The sequence below is a fragment of the Fomitopsis serialis genome (assembly GCF_022376445.1).
Source record: "Fomitopsis serialis strain Sig1Antser10 chromosome Unknown B0H18scaffold_6, whole genome shotgun sequence".
Classification (NCBI taxonomy): domain Eukaryota; kingdom Fungi; phylum Basidiomycota; class Agaricomycetes; order Polyporales; family Fomitopsidaceae; genus Fomitopsis; species Fomitopsis serialis.
Window position 1 is genome coordinate 381,535 of NW_025954966.1, and position 12,265 is coordinate 393,799.

The window sequence follows — 12,265 nt, forward strand, 5'->3', positions numbered from 1 at the left end:
AGACGCGTGCTGAGACCGCGCGAGAGCTCGTGATCGCAATGCCAGCCTCAAGATCACCGCACGGTACGGGTTCGCAGTATTCCAGAGGTGCATCCGGCAACGACCGTTCTGACCGTCAGGAGGAGTCATGAAGTTGGCTGCAACAAGGATGAGTTGCACGTTCTCCACTAAGCTACTTATGACTAACCGTTGTTGTACCCGCTGCCGTCTTGAGCATTGGCTATGACGCCATCGTTCTCCTCGCCACCGCGACCGAAGTTGTGCTGCTGGAAGTTACCCGAGACCTCATCGAAGCCGTACCGGTAGTACAGATCATGCACGAGGTTGCTGGTGTAGAACAACTGGGTGCCTGTCGCGTTGGCGTACTTCTGCGCCTCATCAAGCACATCCTCCCTCTTCGTCTTCTTCGGGACCTACGTGAAGTTGAATACCAGCAACTCGCCTGCGCGGGATGGGAGCAACCGACACCGGCGAGTCTGATGCCCAGCCGACGGCGGAAATGAGACGATGCGGCTGGGAGGCGCTCGCGGCGGCCTCGTACCAGTTGCCCTGCATCTCGACCTCGAACTGCGGCCGGTCGCCAGGAATTGGACCGTGCCACGCCACATCCGGTACGGAAACCCAGCTTCCAAACGAGCTCAAGGGACATCGAGTCGCCGTTGGGCACTTGGATGAACGCAGCCTTCGCCTTGAGGGGGTTGGCGGCGTCCGGGACGCTGCTCACAAGCCCGGAGATCGTGCCACGACCACTGACGAAGCGCGGCTCCCAGGTCGACTGCATCTTCTCAAGGTGCGCAGCACAGTTCTCCGTGAGGTCCTCCGTGAGCGCCTGGTTCGGCAGCGCCTGGTTCGGCGTCGCCGCGATCATGAATTGGAGCAGCGCACACGCCGGGTCGCCCAGCGCATCCTCCTGGTCCGCAAACGCATGGTGGTTCGCCATGAAGAACGGCGCGCTGGCGTGCTCGCAGTTCTACTGAGCCACGGGAGATCCCCGAGAGCCTGCTCAATGAGCGCGGCTGGCTTGCTGTTGCCGGGCGTGACCTGCTCGCTCTGCATCAATATTCCCAGAGCCTCATGCGCCTCCATGAGCTGCTCGAGATGTTCCGCGCGCGACTCAAGCTCCCCGAAGAAGTCGGCGCAGGGCTCCGAATGCGCATCCGGAAGGCCGCGCACGAGACCAGACACAAAAGGATCTGGCTCAGCCACGGCAAACCTTTAGAGTCAGACGATGTGAGTGGGTAGTAAGATGTGCATCGAGATGACGCCATTACATACCGCGTCACCGTAGGAGATTACGACACCGTCCTTCACGTCCACGTTGATGTCCCCGTCGGAGACCTCAATGCCGTGCAACAACTGGCGCACGTAGACGTGGCTCACGCCAGTGTTCTTGTCCGTATAGGAGTCCTTCCGAATGACGAACGAGCTGGCAGGCGGCGTCTCCCGCGTGAGCTCTTCTGCGAAGTGCTGCGCAACCTCAATTGGGTCGCTGGTCGCGTCTGCAAACCCACTGGACGCGTAGACGGGGTCCGCGTGGTAAACCGCATGCGGGTGCGCAGGGCCGAAGCTGAGGGTCTTCCGACGGCGGACCTGATTGCCGTTGCTGTTGCCACCGGGGTGGGCGAATGCGCCCGCGAGATCGATCGCAGCAACCGAAGCGACGAGTAAACGACGCATTGTAAAGAATGAAGTTTTGTTAGAGGAGCGAGCGGTCGTGTGCTGTGAACCCCCCACTAGAAGAGCTGGAGGGAGTGGCGGTGGTTGGGGAGAACCGGCTGAGCTGCGTACACGCCGTCCTTACGCTGATCGAAGAGTTGTCTATCTGAATCGGGTGCCGCTCTGGACTTGTAAGCAGCCTGGCGCGGCTCATCTGGCGCGGGGCCCCGCGGAGCATACGAGCTCGGCGCAGCCGCCGCGGCGTCCGATACGGCTTCTGGCTCGGCGGTGATAATGACTCGTCGGGGGCTGGCGGCATTGGGGTTGTAGAGTTTGCTTGGACTGCCGGCAGATGGGCCTGCCTGGTGTCGGGATGAAGGACGGGGAGAGGAGGTAGCGGTAATCTTGAGGCGGCGCGAAAAGCCATCAGCTCCGGCCGGCATCGCGGATGGCGAGGTCTACTTGACAGCATTGTTGGGGGTAGTAGTGGAGGAGCGTGCATCCGACGAGGAGCGGGCGCATGCGGTGGTCAGGGAGTGGAAGAAGAGCCTGAGGGAGCGGGCGTTCGGCCAGCTCATTTTGCTACACTGCGAGCGCAATCGCGGCGGGTCAGTCTCCATGCGAAAACCCGGCTACGGAGCTACATACGCGGCATGCCTGCGCTGGAACGCGACAAATTTGTCTGCAGGATCTGTGTGTTGCACCAGCCTGCGGGGCGCGGCCGTGGGGAATGGCTGCGGCGACTCGGACCCGGTGGTGAGGGCGATGGCGAGGGGCCTCCCGGTGACGAAGACAGGCGGAGGAGAGGAGGATGAGGCGCCCGGGCCCGTCTGTAGCTTGCGGGCGTTCGTCAGGAGCACGTACGTCGGGCGGTAGGCTCGGCGTACCCAATGCGCGATGTTCGGCGGCGAAGAGAGGGGCGGCAGTGACTGGGTGGGCACGTCCGGTGAAGGCGTACCGCCGATTTTGGAGCAAGCTTCCTGCTCGCTTTCCCTGCTCCCCGCGCCCGTGCTCCTACTATGCTTCCCTCCTCACATCATCCCCGCTCTGCGCTCGTCGTGTTCTGGACAGTCTTGTCGCTCGAGGCTGGACTTGCGCGAGAGACCTGGTTCGCGTGGCTAGGTTGCTTGTCACGCAGAACCACGGGACGTCGAGAGGAGGTTCTCAGATTCGAGAGGAGGGCCACCTGGGTCAGGAGCGCGAGCGGGAGACCGGGAGAGGGTAGAGGGTGATTCCTTGACAAGCTGAATGCAGCAAGAGCAGCGCGCTGGGCGCTAACGCATGGACCGCTCACACGCACCGTTCACGCGGACTCGCCGCGCGCGCCATGCTCGACCTCATCAGTGCACCTAGCAGACTCTGGCTCAGCGACGGCGCCATATTCATGACCCTCTCTGTCGACCGTGTCCTGCTCTCGACCAGCCCGGACAGTTGGGACTTGGCCGAGATTTTCTCGTATGCCACCGCTTTCGGTATCTACCTCACTGCCCACCATCACCCTCGTCCCTATTTACCTGCATGAAGGCAAAGCTCCTACAACAAATTCGGCGTAACGTTGGAAAACGGGCTCACGCAAGGCTCACGCAGGCGACGAACCACAATGACCGCGTCCTTCACTCGATTGTCTACCTCCACGTCGCCATCATCTCGCAGGCTCCCATCTTCACCGCACGTTCGCAATGATTCTTCCGCCGCGCTGCGTCATCCAGCTCGTGTCCAGGATCGTCGCTGAGTACGCCAGTTGGGGTTTCGCTGGTATCCACGGAATCTCACTTGGGTGGGTATTGCCTGGGACTGGGTGCGCCTTCGATTATCTCATTGTGGCCCTCTGCATTCTCTAACCTGCGCGCCTGCAGGGCATCATCTCGTTCGTCCCTCTCGACTGGATCAGGTTCGCGATGAAGGCCACCATCATCCAGAGGCTTCCTGGCTGCTGCAACGCCGCAATGGTGCAGGCTTCCGCCGCCCAGTTCCTGCGGCTGGTCCCGCGCGGGCAGAGCCGGGCTGCGCCCCCGCTCGCGAGGTTACCGGGGGCCGCAACGCGCGCACTGAGGGCGCCTCCTGAAGGCCGCGGCCAGGCAGCAACGGCGCGCACCCCGGGCTCAACCTCCGCGGTGCGCTTGCGGTTCTGGAGGTACTGGCTGATGCTCAGCCGCAGCTCTTCTGGCGGCGATCCTGCATCGATGTTCGCGTTGGGGTAAGGCCCGGGTGGTCGCATCTGCAGGGTCGTCAAAGGAGGACTCGGTTGCAGTCTTTGGTCTCCTCCCCGCGGCGGCCAGCAGAGCGAGTTCGAGCTCGCGCCTCTAGTTCGCGCCGGCTGCAGCCTGGCCGCGCCCGCCCGAGCGCCAATCGACCGGCCTGCGCCTGCCCGCTTGCCATTGCCCCGGAGCACCCAGGTTGGTGGCCGCCGCCGCCTGCGCGCTGCGCGTTGCATGCGCCGCCTTGGCTGGGCATTGGCTGCGCGCGCGCAGGCGCCCAACTTTCAGGTCCCGGGAGGCTGGGCGGACCGCCTTTTCCGCTGGCCCCAACGCGCTCTCCAACCGCACCGCGCCGCGCCCGCTCACCTGCAGAAGACTCCTGCAACTCGTGAATTTCAGCCTGCCCGCTACCGGCGACTTCGCCGGCGCCGAGATCCTCCCCTTGGACGCCGGCTTCTGCTGTCCCCGCGGCAGCTTGGCCAACTTCCTGGTGCCCTTAATCACCGGTTCCCCATTGCCGCGCCCAAGGCACTCGCCCCCGGCGCCCAGCAGCTTATCGAAAAACCGCGCCGCGCCCCGCAGGCGCCTCGCGCTCGCGCCGGGACCGAGTTGCCCGATTTCGAGCCTTTCTGGCGAGCGCGCAACTCTGCGCACCCCCGTTTGCACCGCTACCGCCCGCCTCTTCATGCACTTCGCCACCTTGAGTGCTGCGCCCAAGTTCGACTTCGTGCCCCCTCCATGACCACCTCTAGGCAGGCTCCGCACTGGCGGCGGCGGCACCGGCAACGAGGACCGGTGGAACGACGGTGGACGCGAACTGCAGAGCGAGAATTAGCACGATAGTTCAGAGCCAACATTGATTTCATAGATGTTCTGTTCCTAAGCCATATCGGTACGGTGCAGCCCGAAACTGCCAGGGGTGAATCTGTACGACTACGAGTGCATACTGCGAGCGAGCGGCGAGGAGATAGAACATACGACGAGTATTATGTGAGTGAATGAAGTGCAAATGGTAAGCAAGGTAGAATAATGCGAAGACCGCGCGGAAAAGGCGGGAGGACTCAGGCGTCGCTACGATCGTAAAGCAGGCCCGAGCCGCCTCCACCTGCGAACTGAATGAGAACATTAAAGGATACCACCGTGGGGACTGGCGATCGCAGAAAGCAATTCCTCAAGAAGCCAGCTGTCGATTGCATTGAGGAGGGATGTCGGCTTGTCCACCGAATTCGGATCGTATACCTCGTGGACGAGCTGTGCGAGGTAGGCAGTCGGAACGACACCCTCCTTGAAGCATGTCTGCCAGCTGACGATGCCTTCCTTTCGCAGAATGCGCGGCTCGCGACAGGGCAGGCATACGCCTCGTCACTATTGCCGACGAAAGTGATCTGGAAAACCGACTCAGGATCCATATGCATACTAACGATGCAGACCTGCTGCGAGTACGAACCTTGATTTTCTCGCTACCCACAATCGAGTCGGAGCCAGTGGCAGCGATGGCGAGCATGCGAGGGCGGAAGCTCGGAGAGTCGATCTCTTCAAGTGAAACGAGGTCAGAGGTGAACGTCCCGGCAGCTCGCTTCCTCTCGAACGACGCAGCGCAGGGAATGCCTGTGCGCTGGAGGAAGCCCCTGACCACATCCCTAGACTGGCACGCCCATCGTCGAAGGCTATCGTCTTCAGGGGAAGAGGGACTGTGTGCTTGACGATAATATCGAGGTAAGGCTTGAGGCTTTCGTAGCTGCCAATTCGCGTCGAACAGGCCGCCATCACGAGTGCAGCTGGTCCACCGGCGAATGCTTGAGCAGCCTGAAGAAGACTGTAAGAAAGGTAGTCCCTCGGCTGATAGTGCTGCATTAACGAACCTTCGACAACGTGAACCCGTTGTGACACGGCAACTCGAAGCCTGCGCGGAAAGCACGAGTATCGGTATGCTCTGCAACAGTGTCGTCGCCTAGCAGAGCCTTGTACAGGAGCATTGGGGCAAAAGCAGCATGGGTTTCTTCGTCACGAATCGTGTATAATGCAGTCTGCAAAATCTCGTCTCGTCATCTACAAAGCAGATCATGTGCGGCGACTTACATGCTTCCCAAGGTAAATGACAAAGTCTTCTTCAAATGGTGTGAGATCGCCAGTCGTCCCAATGCTGTCGAGCTGGATGATCTCCGCTGCGAGACGAGGATGGAAGGCCTGTGTGACCTCGCGCGTGATCGCCTCAAAGTTGCAGCCATTGAGAAGATAGATCAACCATTCTCCTGCGATCTTCGGGATTGCCATACCATTCACCAAGCAGAGGCCGACGATGGCACCGAGGGCCCCAAGCTCTTCCTTCTGTGCAGGACTCAAGGCTCGCGGAGGGCAAGCAAGGACGTTGGAGTTCTCGCCAAGCCTCGTCATGAAGTACGATGGTAAGCAGCGAGAGAATTCTGCGAGCAGTACCATCATTGTCTGCCGTTCAAGCCCATCGCCGAACGACGCAACAAGAGGCAGGTCGCCAACTTCGTGGTGCTGTATGCTGAGAACGACGAGCATTACCACGAGGAGGAACACATGGGGCACTAGAGACTTACGCGCGGAACGATCGATTCATGGCAAGGATGTGGGTGAAGTCGCCGTTGACTGCAGCCTGGCCAAGCATGTCCTTGAAGATGACTGCCATATGCGGCACGTCAGAACCGTCGATTCGGAGGCGACAAGAAGGCCTCTGGCCATCAGATGCAGCCTCAAAAACTGCATTCCTGAGCTCTGCTAGAGCCTCGCATCGTACAGCAGGGTGGTAGGACCCAGACGCCGGACGATATGGAGTCGACCATCCCAGTCGAGGAGGGATCAAGTCCAGCACGAAACATGGTATAGTCTGTGTTCGCTGCAGAGCAGGGATCGATGATAGCTGCATAGGTGTTAAGCAGCGATGACTGAATAACAGGCACGACACTTACTTGTGCCTGCCCAGCTCTGCGCAGCCGCGCCGATACTCGTTGTCGGGGGTGGCTCGGAGCATTGGACACTGCCGCAGGAGCAGTTGGACCAGCAGGTCCATCGTCGAGGCTGAGCGACTCCAACCCAGGACTAGTAGGGCCAACTAGGCCAAGGGCTTCTTCAACCTCGTCATCGGTGTCGCTACTACTAGTAAGCTCCGAGTCTCTGGCTAGGCACGTCGAATCACAGAGCACATTGCTATCGCGAGCATGCCCCGATCCAGGCGTCCCATCGCGTGGCAGCCCATTATAGAATCCGTCCGAAATGCAGGTATGCGGAAGAGGCGGGCTATCGGGGAGGGCAGAGGGAAGGCGAAGCGAGACTGGGGCATTGGCAACGACTAATGAAGTTGGAGTAAACATGTGCCTGCAGCGAATGAGTAAGGAATGGACACATACCGAAGTAGACATGAAGTGCACCATCCCGGATACAGAGACGAGGCTTACAGAAGTACAAGACAAACATAGACGACGCGAGGGTGGCGATGGTCATGTCTGGTGCAACAGGGTAGCGATGGAGCCATGCCTGTCCATCTTGGGTGGGAGTACCCTTGTTATGCAGCGACAGAAGCTGAAGCTCGAGCTGTTCGTGGCGATGCTGCGAGAAATTGAGTACCTGGGCGAAATCGTAGCCGAGAGGTGACGCCCTGAGATCGGCGATAATATCCTCAACAAAAGTGACGATGGATGTTTCGAAAGGGCGCTCATACGTGCGCGCAAGGCCGAAGGAGTTGAGGTAGTCTCGCATGGTGGAGTAGCGAAACTGGAAAAGGGGGAACTTGTAGCCCATCGATTCGGCATCTGGAGCGAGCTACAGCAAGCGATTCAGCAAAGTAAGCCACGATTGATCAACTGAAAGGCTTACAGAAGGAGGGTATACATGAGCGACGAGCCGCAATTGACCAGCTTCAGTCAGGCATGGGCCTATCTCCTTGTGTATGCCCGGGGGACGACCGGAGCCTGGCTGCGTCGCGATCGGGTCGCTCGGGGAGCCGAGCTCGCCCCACGAGGCTGCCGACTTGGACCAGCTGCATTACGAGCAGCTGATGTTCGCCTCTCGATGTTGACTCGCTGCGAGGTGCCTGGTGCTTGTGTCGCATTGAACCCGACGAATGGCTGGGTCGGCGAGGGGGCAGCAAGTGGCATCGCAGCCTGCATAACACCTGGGAAGCCGAGCGAAGGTGCTGGCTGAGACCCATAAGTAGGAAACAGGGGGGCAGGGGCAGCCGAAAATGCGAGTTGCGGAGGTTCAGGTGGGGCCAGCGACGACGACGACAGGTGGCTCCGATGGCTGTGATATGGCGTGATCGGAGGTGCAGCACTCGCAGCAGCAGGCGATGCATCAGGCTGTCCAGTGTTGGGAGCTGACGACGACATGGTGGGACCCTGAGGGCCTGGCGACGATGCTGTCGGAGTCGAGTCGAGAGCCCGGCGAAGCTGTGCAAGCTGGGCAGGCGTGAAACCAGCTAGTAGGCCTGGGTCGAGCGAGGATTGCGAAAGGGGGCGATTATCCATGGCAGGCTAAGAGGTATCGTCAACAGGAAGGACTATTGGGAGAGCATGGATACTCACTGTGAATCTGAAGTGTCGTAAATGAACTATAGCTGCAGGGCAGCGACGAAGAACCAGACTCGGAGCTTGAAGTATACAGTGAACTCTAGTAAAGCGATGGGTCAGCTCGGATGGTAGCAAAGAACGAGAAAAACCCACAAGTCGATGAAGAGGCCAGACGACCTTTAAGGATATGAGCAAAGCATCCAGAACGATTGGCAAGGCACTCACCGATATTATGGAGAGAATAGTATGCAACAGTGAATATTGCGAGCAATGAATCTTGAGAGAGTCCGAGGTCAGGGGCATGTATGGAAACGATACACAAGTTCGAGGCACTCACGAGGTTTGGCAAGTATTAACAGTGGGCGACTGGAGGCACTTCGGTGTCAGGAACTCGACAGCTAATCCATCGTGAGAGGGCAGAGCTCACCGATAGGGTTGTTTGAGAGGCGACAAGCTGTCAACTCGGACGAGCTCAGAGGGGAGTAAGATGGAGAGGAACTCGACGACTGAGGGGACACTAGGCCAGGTGTGACGATCCGAGTGTTGCAGGGGAAGGCGGGCAGCCTAAGTCGACTCGTTGGCTGACGACGACAGCGACCTCTAGTAATAGGGGCAGCAGGTAAGCCCACGAGGCATCACGAACAAATAAGCACACACCTCGTACCGACCTCGCCTACAGTGGTCTTCGGCTTCGATCACTGGAATCGATGCGAGGATTCTAAGGAGAACAGAAACTTCAGCATCGTGCAGTCCCTGAAACACGCAAAGACTGAGATTACCGAGGAGAAAGATTTGCGACTCCTGGCAAAGGTCGGAAATACAATCAGCCACGACTCGGGGTAGGTCGACCGAAGCTCCAACCAAAGAAGCGACCCACCTCGCATAGTCCAGGGAATCCGTACAGACCGAGATTCACGAGTAGGGATTCACTATTGGCGAACACTGGAAATGTGGTCGCACATACGAATAGGCTGACCAAAGCTCCATGTTTGAAGTACCAATGTATATCTCTACAGGACGAGTTTACATATTCACTGTAGGGAGTCGAATATCAGATTATGACCGAGCAGTGCAGAATTATACTCTACCTCAGCTAGGGCAATGTGTACGACAGTCGGCACATCTAAGTACGAAGTGTACGAAGTTAAGCGCCGACTACAGACGAAAAGTACGATTTCCTGTACGACTTATCAGTAAGTAATTTTCCGTGATAACGACCGTCATAAGTGCGAGTGCCAAGAAAATCAAGATCAACCTCATAGTCCTAATTCACTGTATTACGTGTCGTGGGCACCGTCGGGTTCCTACTTTGCTTCCGGGGAGGCCTATATGCCGATGCCAAAGGCCTACCAATATTATCCTGAAAAACAACGCCGTCAACATGGCATGGGCGTGACATGGCAGATAAGTCCACCGCGAGAGGTCGTGACGCGCGTCGCGCTCGTGGCACAGCCTAGAATCTGGGGGCGACATACTTACAGTTCAACGCGACGCGTGAGTCGCCTTCCTAGCTTCAGAATCAATGAAAGCACCTCCATGTGAAGGGTATTACGAGACTGAGATCTACCTTCTCGTAGTCAGGCCTGAGTAACACCAGTTAGTACGCCAGTCTGAACACCGTCTCAAACCTACTCACTCCGTCAACTCGCATCATGTAGCATAACAGAGCTCACATTCCTGAAGCCATCGCGCCATCAATTGTCATTCGTTCGTCCTGGGGCTGAACACCATCGTTCAACCGAGCGACTTACGGGAAACGGTTCTGCGTCGTAACCGGATGTCATGCATGATATGTACATTTTGCAAGCTTGTATGTATCTATCAGTCTCACCGTCGCCGCGAGACGATGCAAAGCAAACGAAACATGGAGAGGAAAGCAAAGTATAAGTTACGCCAAGACATGGCAGCAGCACCAAGCAGCTATACGTTCGACAGATGCGCACTTCATCTTCAAGTTCGTCAGATCATACACCCTCCTTCCTCACTTCCTCTTCGCCTTCACACCAAATGACGGCTCACTGGATGCGGTCCCACTTGTCCTACAGGAACATGTGTCATTTTAACTCCGGCTTCTTCTATCGCCATCCTCTCCTGCAGCAATTCAAGTGGTACTGGCGCGTCGAGCCAGACGTGCACTTCAGATGCGACGTCAGCTTTGATCCGTTCCGGTACATGGAAGACCACAACAAGGTGTACGCATTCACGATCACGATGTACGAGTACTTGGCGACTATCCCCACACTGTGGGCAACGGTCAAGGAGTTCGTGGGGCTGCACCCGGAGTACGTGAAAGAGAACAATGCCATGAACTACATGAGCGAGGATGGTGGGGCGACGTATAACCTGTGCCACTGTGCGTGCTTCTTATGTCTCGGTGCCGGGGGAAGTTACTGACAGATGCTGTTCTTCCCGCATTGTATTGTTGGCATTCTCGCCCCCGCCCTGTCATGCCACGCCACATCCTTGTGCCTGGCCGAAATTGGATGGTCCGAACATCTACGTGTGCTGTTCGGATTGTAGTCTGGTCCAACTTCGAAATCGCGAACATGGACTTTTGGCACGGAGAGGCTTACTCGCAGTTCTTCGACTACCCCGACTCGAAGGGCGGGTTCTACTACGAGGTGCGTGTCACGCCTTTCTCCTCGGACCGCACTGACCAAGTCCCGTAATCCTCTCTCTTGTCCTCTGCTCTCCATCCAATGTGCCCCGGGTGATCCTTACAAGACACAGGTATCAAGCACAGCAGACTTATGACTGGAAACGAGCGACGTTACGCTAGCTCTGAGATGCCATCCATTACATATCCTGTTCACTGTTCCGAAGATCAGAACGACAAACGTAGCTATTCAACTAGGACTACTGCCATCGCCAGCTACGGGCCTCGAGGTACCATCCGGTCGGTAGCGTTGATCGCAGGATATTACGCATCTTCTCGATCTCCTCTGTTCTGGGCAACGGGAAGATCTCATCCGAAAAGAGGTCGTAGTTTGTGTAGAGAGACGCAACGTAACGATTTCCCCTACCGCTGGGGTCGGACGCCGAGTTCAGACACGAGGCAATTTGGGCATTCTCTATGAATCGCGCATCGCGTATCTGCGACTCATCGGCCACGGCCCGCATGACTGCGTAGAAAGTACGGCTGGGGCTGTAGGCTCCGACACCGCCTCCTGTAGAATCGGAGGAGGGCTCAGCTCCGTCGCCCGACGCCGCGGCGGAAGGGAGCGAGTCGGATGGCTCTTCTTTCGGATAGTAAAAGGACAGATTGTGTGCTTTGGCGTATTCCTCCACCACTGCTTCCGTTGTGTCGAATCCGTAGTGCATGGTTGGTGGCCGCCAGCGTAGGTGCGCGTTAGGAATGAGGGTTCGCGGAAGCTTGTCCAATGGCAAGCTACGCCTGACTTCGTCTAGGAGTTCGTCCTGTAGATTTTGGAATCCCGTTAATGTCATAATCCTTCTTTAAGCGCATCTGGTCACATACCTCCGTCATGCTAGGGGGGTGTCGCAGCTGATAAGCGAAAGGCAGATCGTCGCGCGTTGTCCCGGGGGCATCGATTGTTGGGTAGTACTCGATGTTCTCCATCTAAAGTCGCTGAAGGCTCCGCAAGACTATTGGGTGTCGACGTGGCACTGGCTGCTGTGTAGACTGTAAACGTCGGCCGCTGGGTTCGAATATGCTGCGTGCGCCACAGCGCTTAGTTGTGTAGAAGAATTGACATTGTCAAGATGACCCGAGTTTGGCACGAGGCTCACCCCCACCCAAATGTTGTCTGTTCTGACCCACTGCAGCGAAATTTACCCGATCCTGAATGGCACGGAAGGAATTTTGGTATTCAGTTCGAGGCGAGGTGGACTGCCACTAAAAACTTGATGACAGAGGGC

The 12,265-nt window shown here is 57.8% G+C and overlaps 7 protein-coding genes across 7 annotated transcripts; 5 read left to right on the forward strand and 2 right to left on the reverse strand.

The window, feature by feature from the left end:
• Nucleotides 1–315: 315 nt before the first annotated feature.
• B0H18DRAFT_548619 (uncharacterized protein) lies at nt 316–1,457 on the forward strand. The gene has a single exon (XM_048038559.1). The coding sequence runs from the start codon at nt 452–454 to the stop codon at nt 1,217–1,219; it is 768 nt and encodes a 255-aa protein (XP_047898306.1). The 5' UTR covers nt 316–451; the 3' UTR covers nt 1,220–1,457.
• Nucleotides 1,458–2,915: 1,458 nt separating this feature from the next.
• On the forward strand, nt 2,916–3,331 carry B0H18DRAFT_980193 (uncharacterized protein). The gene is made up of 2 exons (XM_048044444.1): nt 2,916–3,128; nt 3,181–3,331. Exons 1-2 carry the CDS (start codon nt 2,984–2,986, stop codon nt 3,207–3,209), a joined length of 174 nt encoding a protein of 57 aa, XP_047898307.1. The 5' UTR covers nt 2,916–2,983; the 3' UTR covers nt 3,210–3,331.
• Nucleotides 3,188–3,634, forward strand: B0H18DRAFT_980195 (uncharacterized protein). The gene is made up of 2 exons (XM_048044445.1): nt 3,188–3,454; nt 3,513–3,634. The coding sequence occupies exons 1-2, from the start codon at nt 3,336–3,338 to the stop codon at nt 3,556–3,558; spliced, it is 165 nt and encodes a 54-aa protein (XP_047898308.1). The 5' UTR covers nt 3,188–3,335; the 3' UTR covers nt 3,559–3,634.
• A 338-nt stretch (nt 3,635–3,972) lies between these two features.
• On the forward strand, nt 3,973–4,861 carry B0H18DRAFT_548514 (uncharacterized protein). Its single transcript, XM_048038558.1, has one exon. The coding sequence runs from the start codon at nt 4,089–4,091 to the stop codon at nt 4,695–4,697; it is 609 nt and encodes a 202-aa protein (XP_047898309.1). The 5' UTR covers nt 3,973–4,088; the 3' UTR covers nt 4,698–4,861.
• A 118-nt stretch (nt 4,862–4,979) lies between these two features.
• Nucleotides 4,980–8,344, reverse strand: B0H18DRAFT_1114983 (uncharacterized protein; the record flags this gene model as incomplete). The annotated part of the gene is made up of 11 exons (XM_048033193.1): nt 4,980–5,157; nt 5,211–5,239; nt 5,302–5,387; nt 5,444–5,660; nt 5,717–5,881; nt 5,934–6,366; nt 6,422–6,741; nt 6,791–7,170; nt 7,229–7,640; nt 7,695–7,847; nt 7,898–8,344. The coding sequence occupies 11 exons, from the start codon at nt 8,342–8,344 to the stop codon at nt 4,980–4,982; spliced, it is 2,820 nt and encodes a 939-aa protein (XP_047898310.1).
• Nucleotides 8,345–10,408: 2,064 nt separating this feature from the next.
• On the forward strand, nt 10,409–11,230 carry B0H18DRAFT_927890 (glycosyl transferase; the record flags this gene model as incomplete). The annotated part of the gene is made up of 3 exons (XM_048041664.1): nt 10,409–10,739; nt 10,907–11,007; nt 11,111–11,230. 3 exons carry the CDS (start codon nt 10,409–10,411, stop codon nt 11,138–11,140), a joined length of 462 nt encoding a protein of 153 aa, XP_047898311.1. The 3' UTR covers nt 11,141–11,230.
• A 12-nt stretch (nt 11,231–11,242) lies between these two features.
• Nucleotides 11,243–11,966, reverse strand: B0H18DRAFT_1114985 (uncharacterized protein; the record flags this gene model as incomplete). Its single annotated transcript, XM_048033194.1, has 2 exons — nt 11,243–11,803; nt 11,865–11,966. 2 exons carry the CDS (start codon nt 11,964–11,966, stop codon nt 11,243–11,245), a joined length of 663 nt encoding a protein of 220 aa, XP_047898312.1.
• Between the last annotated feature and the right edge of the window lie 299 nt (nt 11,967–12,265).

What these genes read in the sequence shown, in the direction of transcription:
- B0H18DRAFT_548619 (XM_048038559.1), top strand. Translation starts at nt 452, where the DNA reads ATGGGAGCAACCGACACCGGCGAGTCTGATGCCCAGCCGACGGCGGAA.
- B0H18DRAFT_548514 (XM_048038558.1), top strand. Translation starts at nt 4,089, where the DNA reads ATGCGCCGCCTTGGCTGGGCATTGGCTGCGCGCGCGCAGGCGCCCAAC.
- B0H18DRAFT_980193 (XM_048044444.1), top strand. Translation starts at nt 2,984, where the DNA reads ATGCTCGACCTCATCAGTGCACCTAGCAGACTCTGGCTCAGCGACGGC. An exon ending in CTCGTATGCCACCGCTTTCG is followed by an intron (nt 3,129 to 3,180) that starts GTATCTACCTCA and finishes ACCTGCATGAAG; the next exon opens with GCAAAGCTCCTACAACAAAT.
- B0H18DRAFT_980195 (XM_048044445.1), top strand. Translation starts at nt 3,336, where the DNA reads ATGATTCTTCCGCCGCGCTGCGTCATCCAGCTCGTGTCCAGGATCGTC. An exon ending in TGGGTATTGCCTGGGACTGG is followed by an intron (nt 3,455 to 3,512) that starts GTGCGCCTTCGA and finishes GCGCGCCTGCAG; the next exon opens with GGCATCATCTCGTTCGTCCC.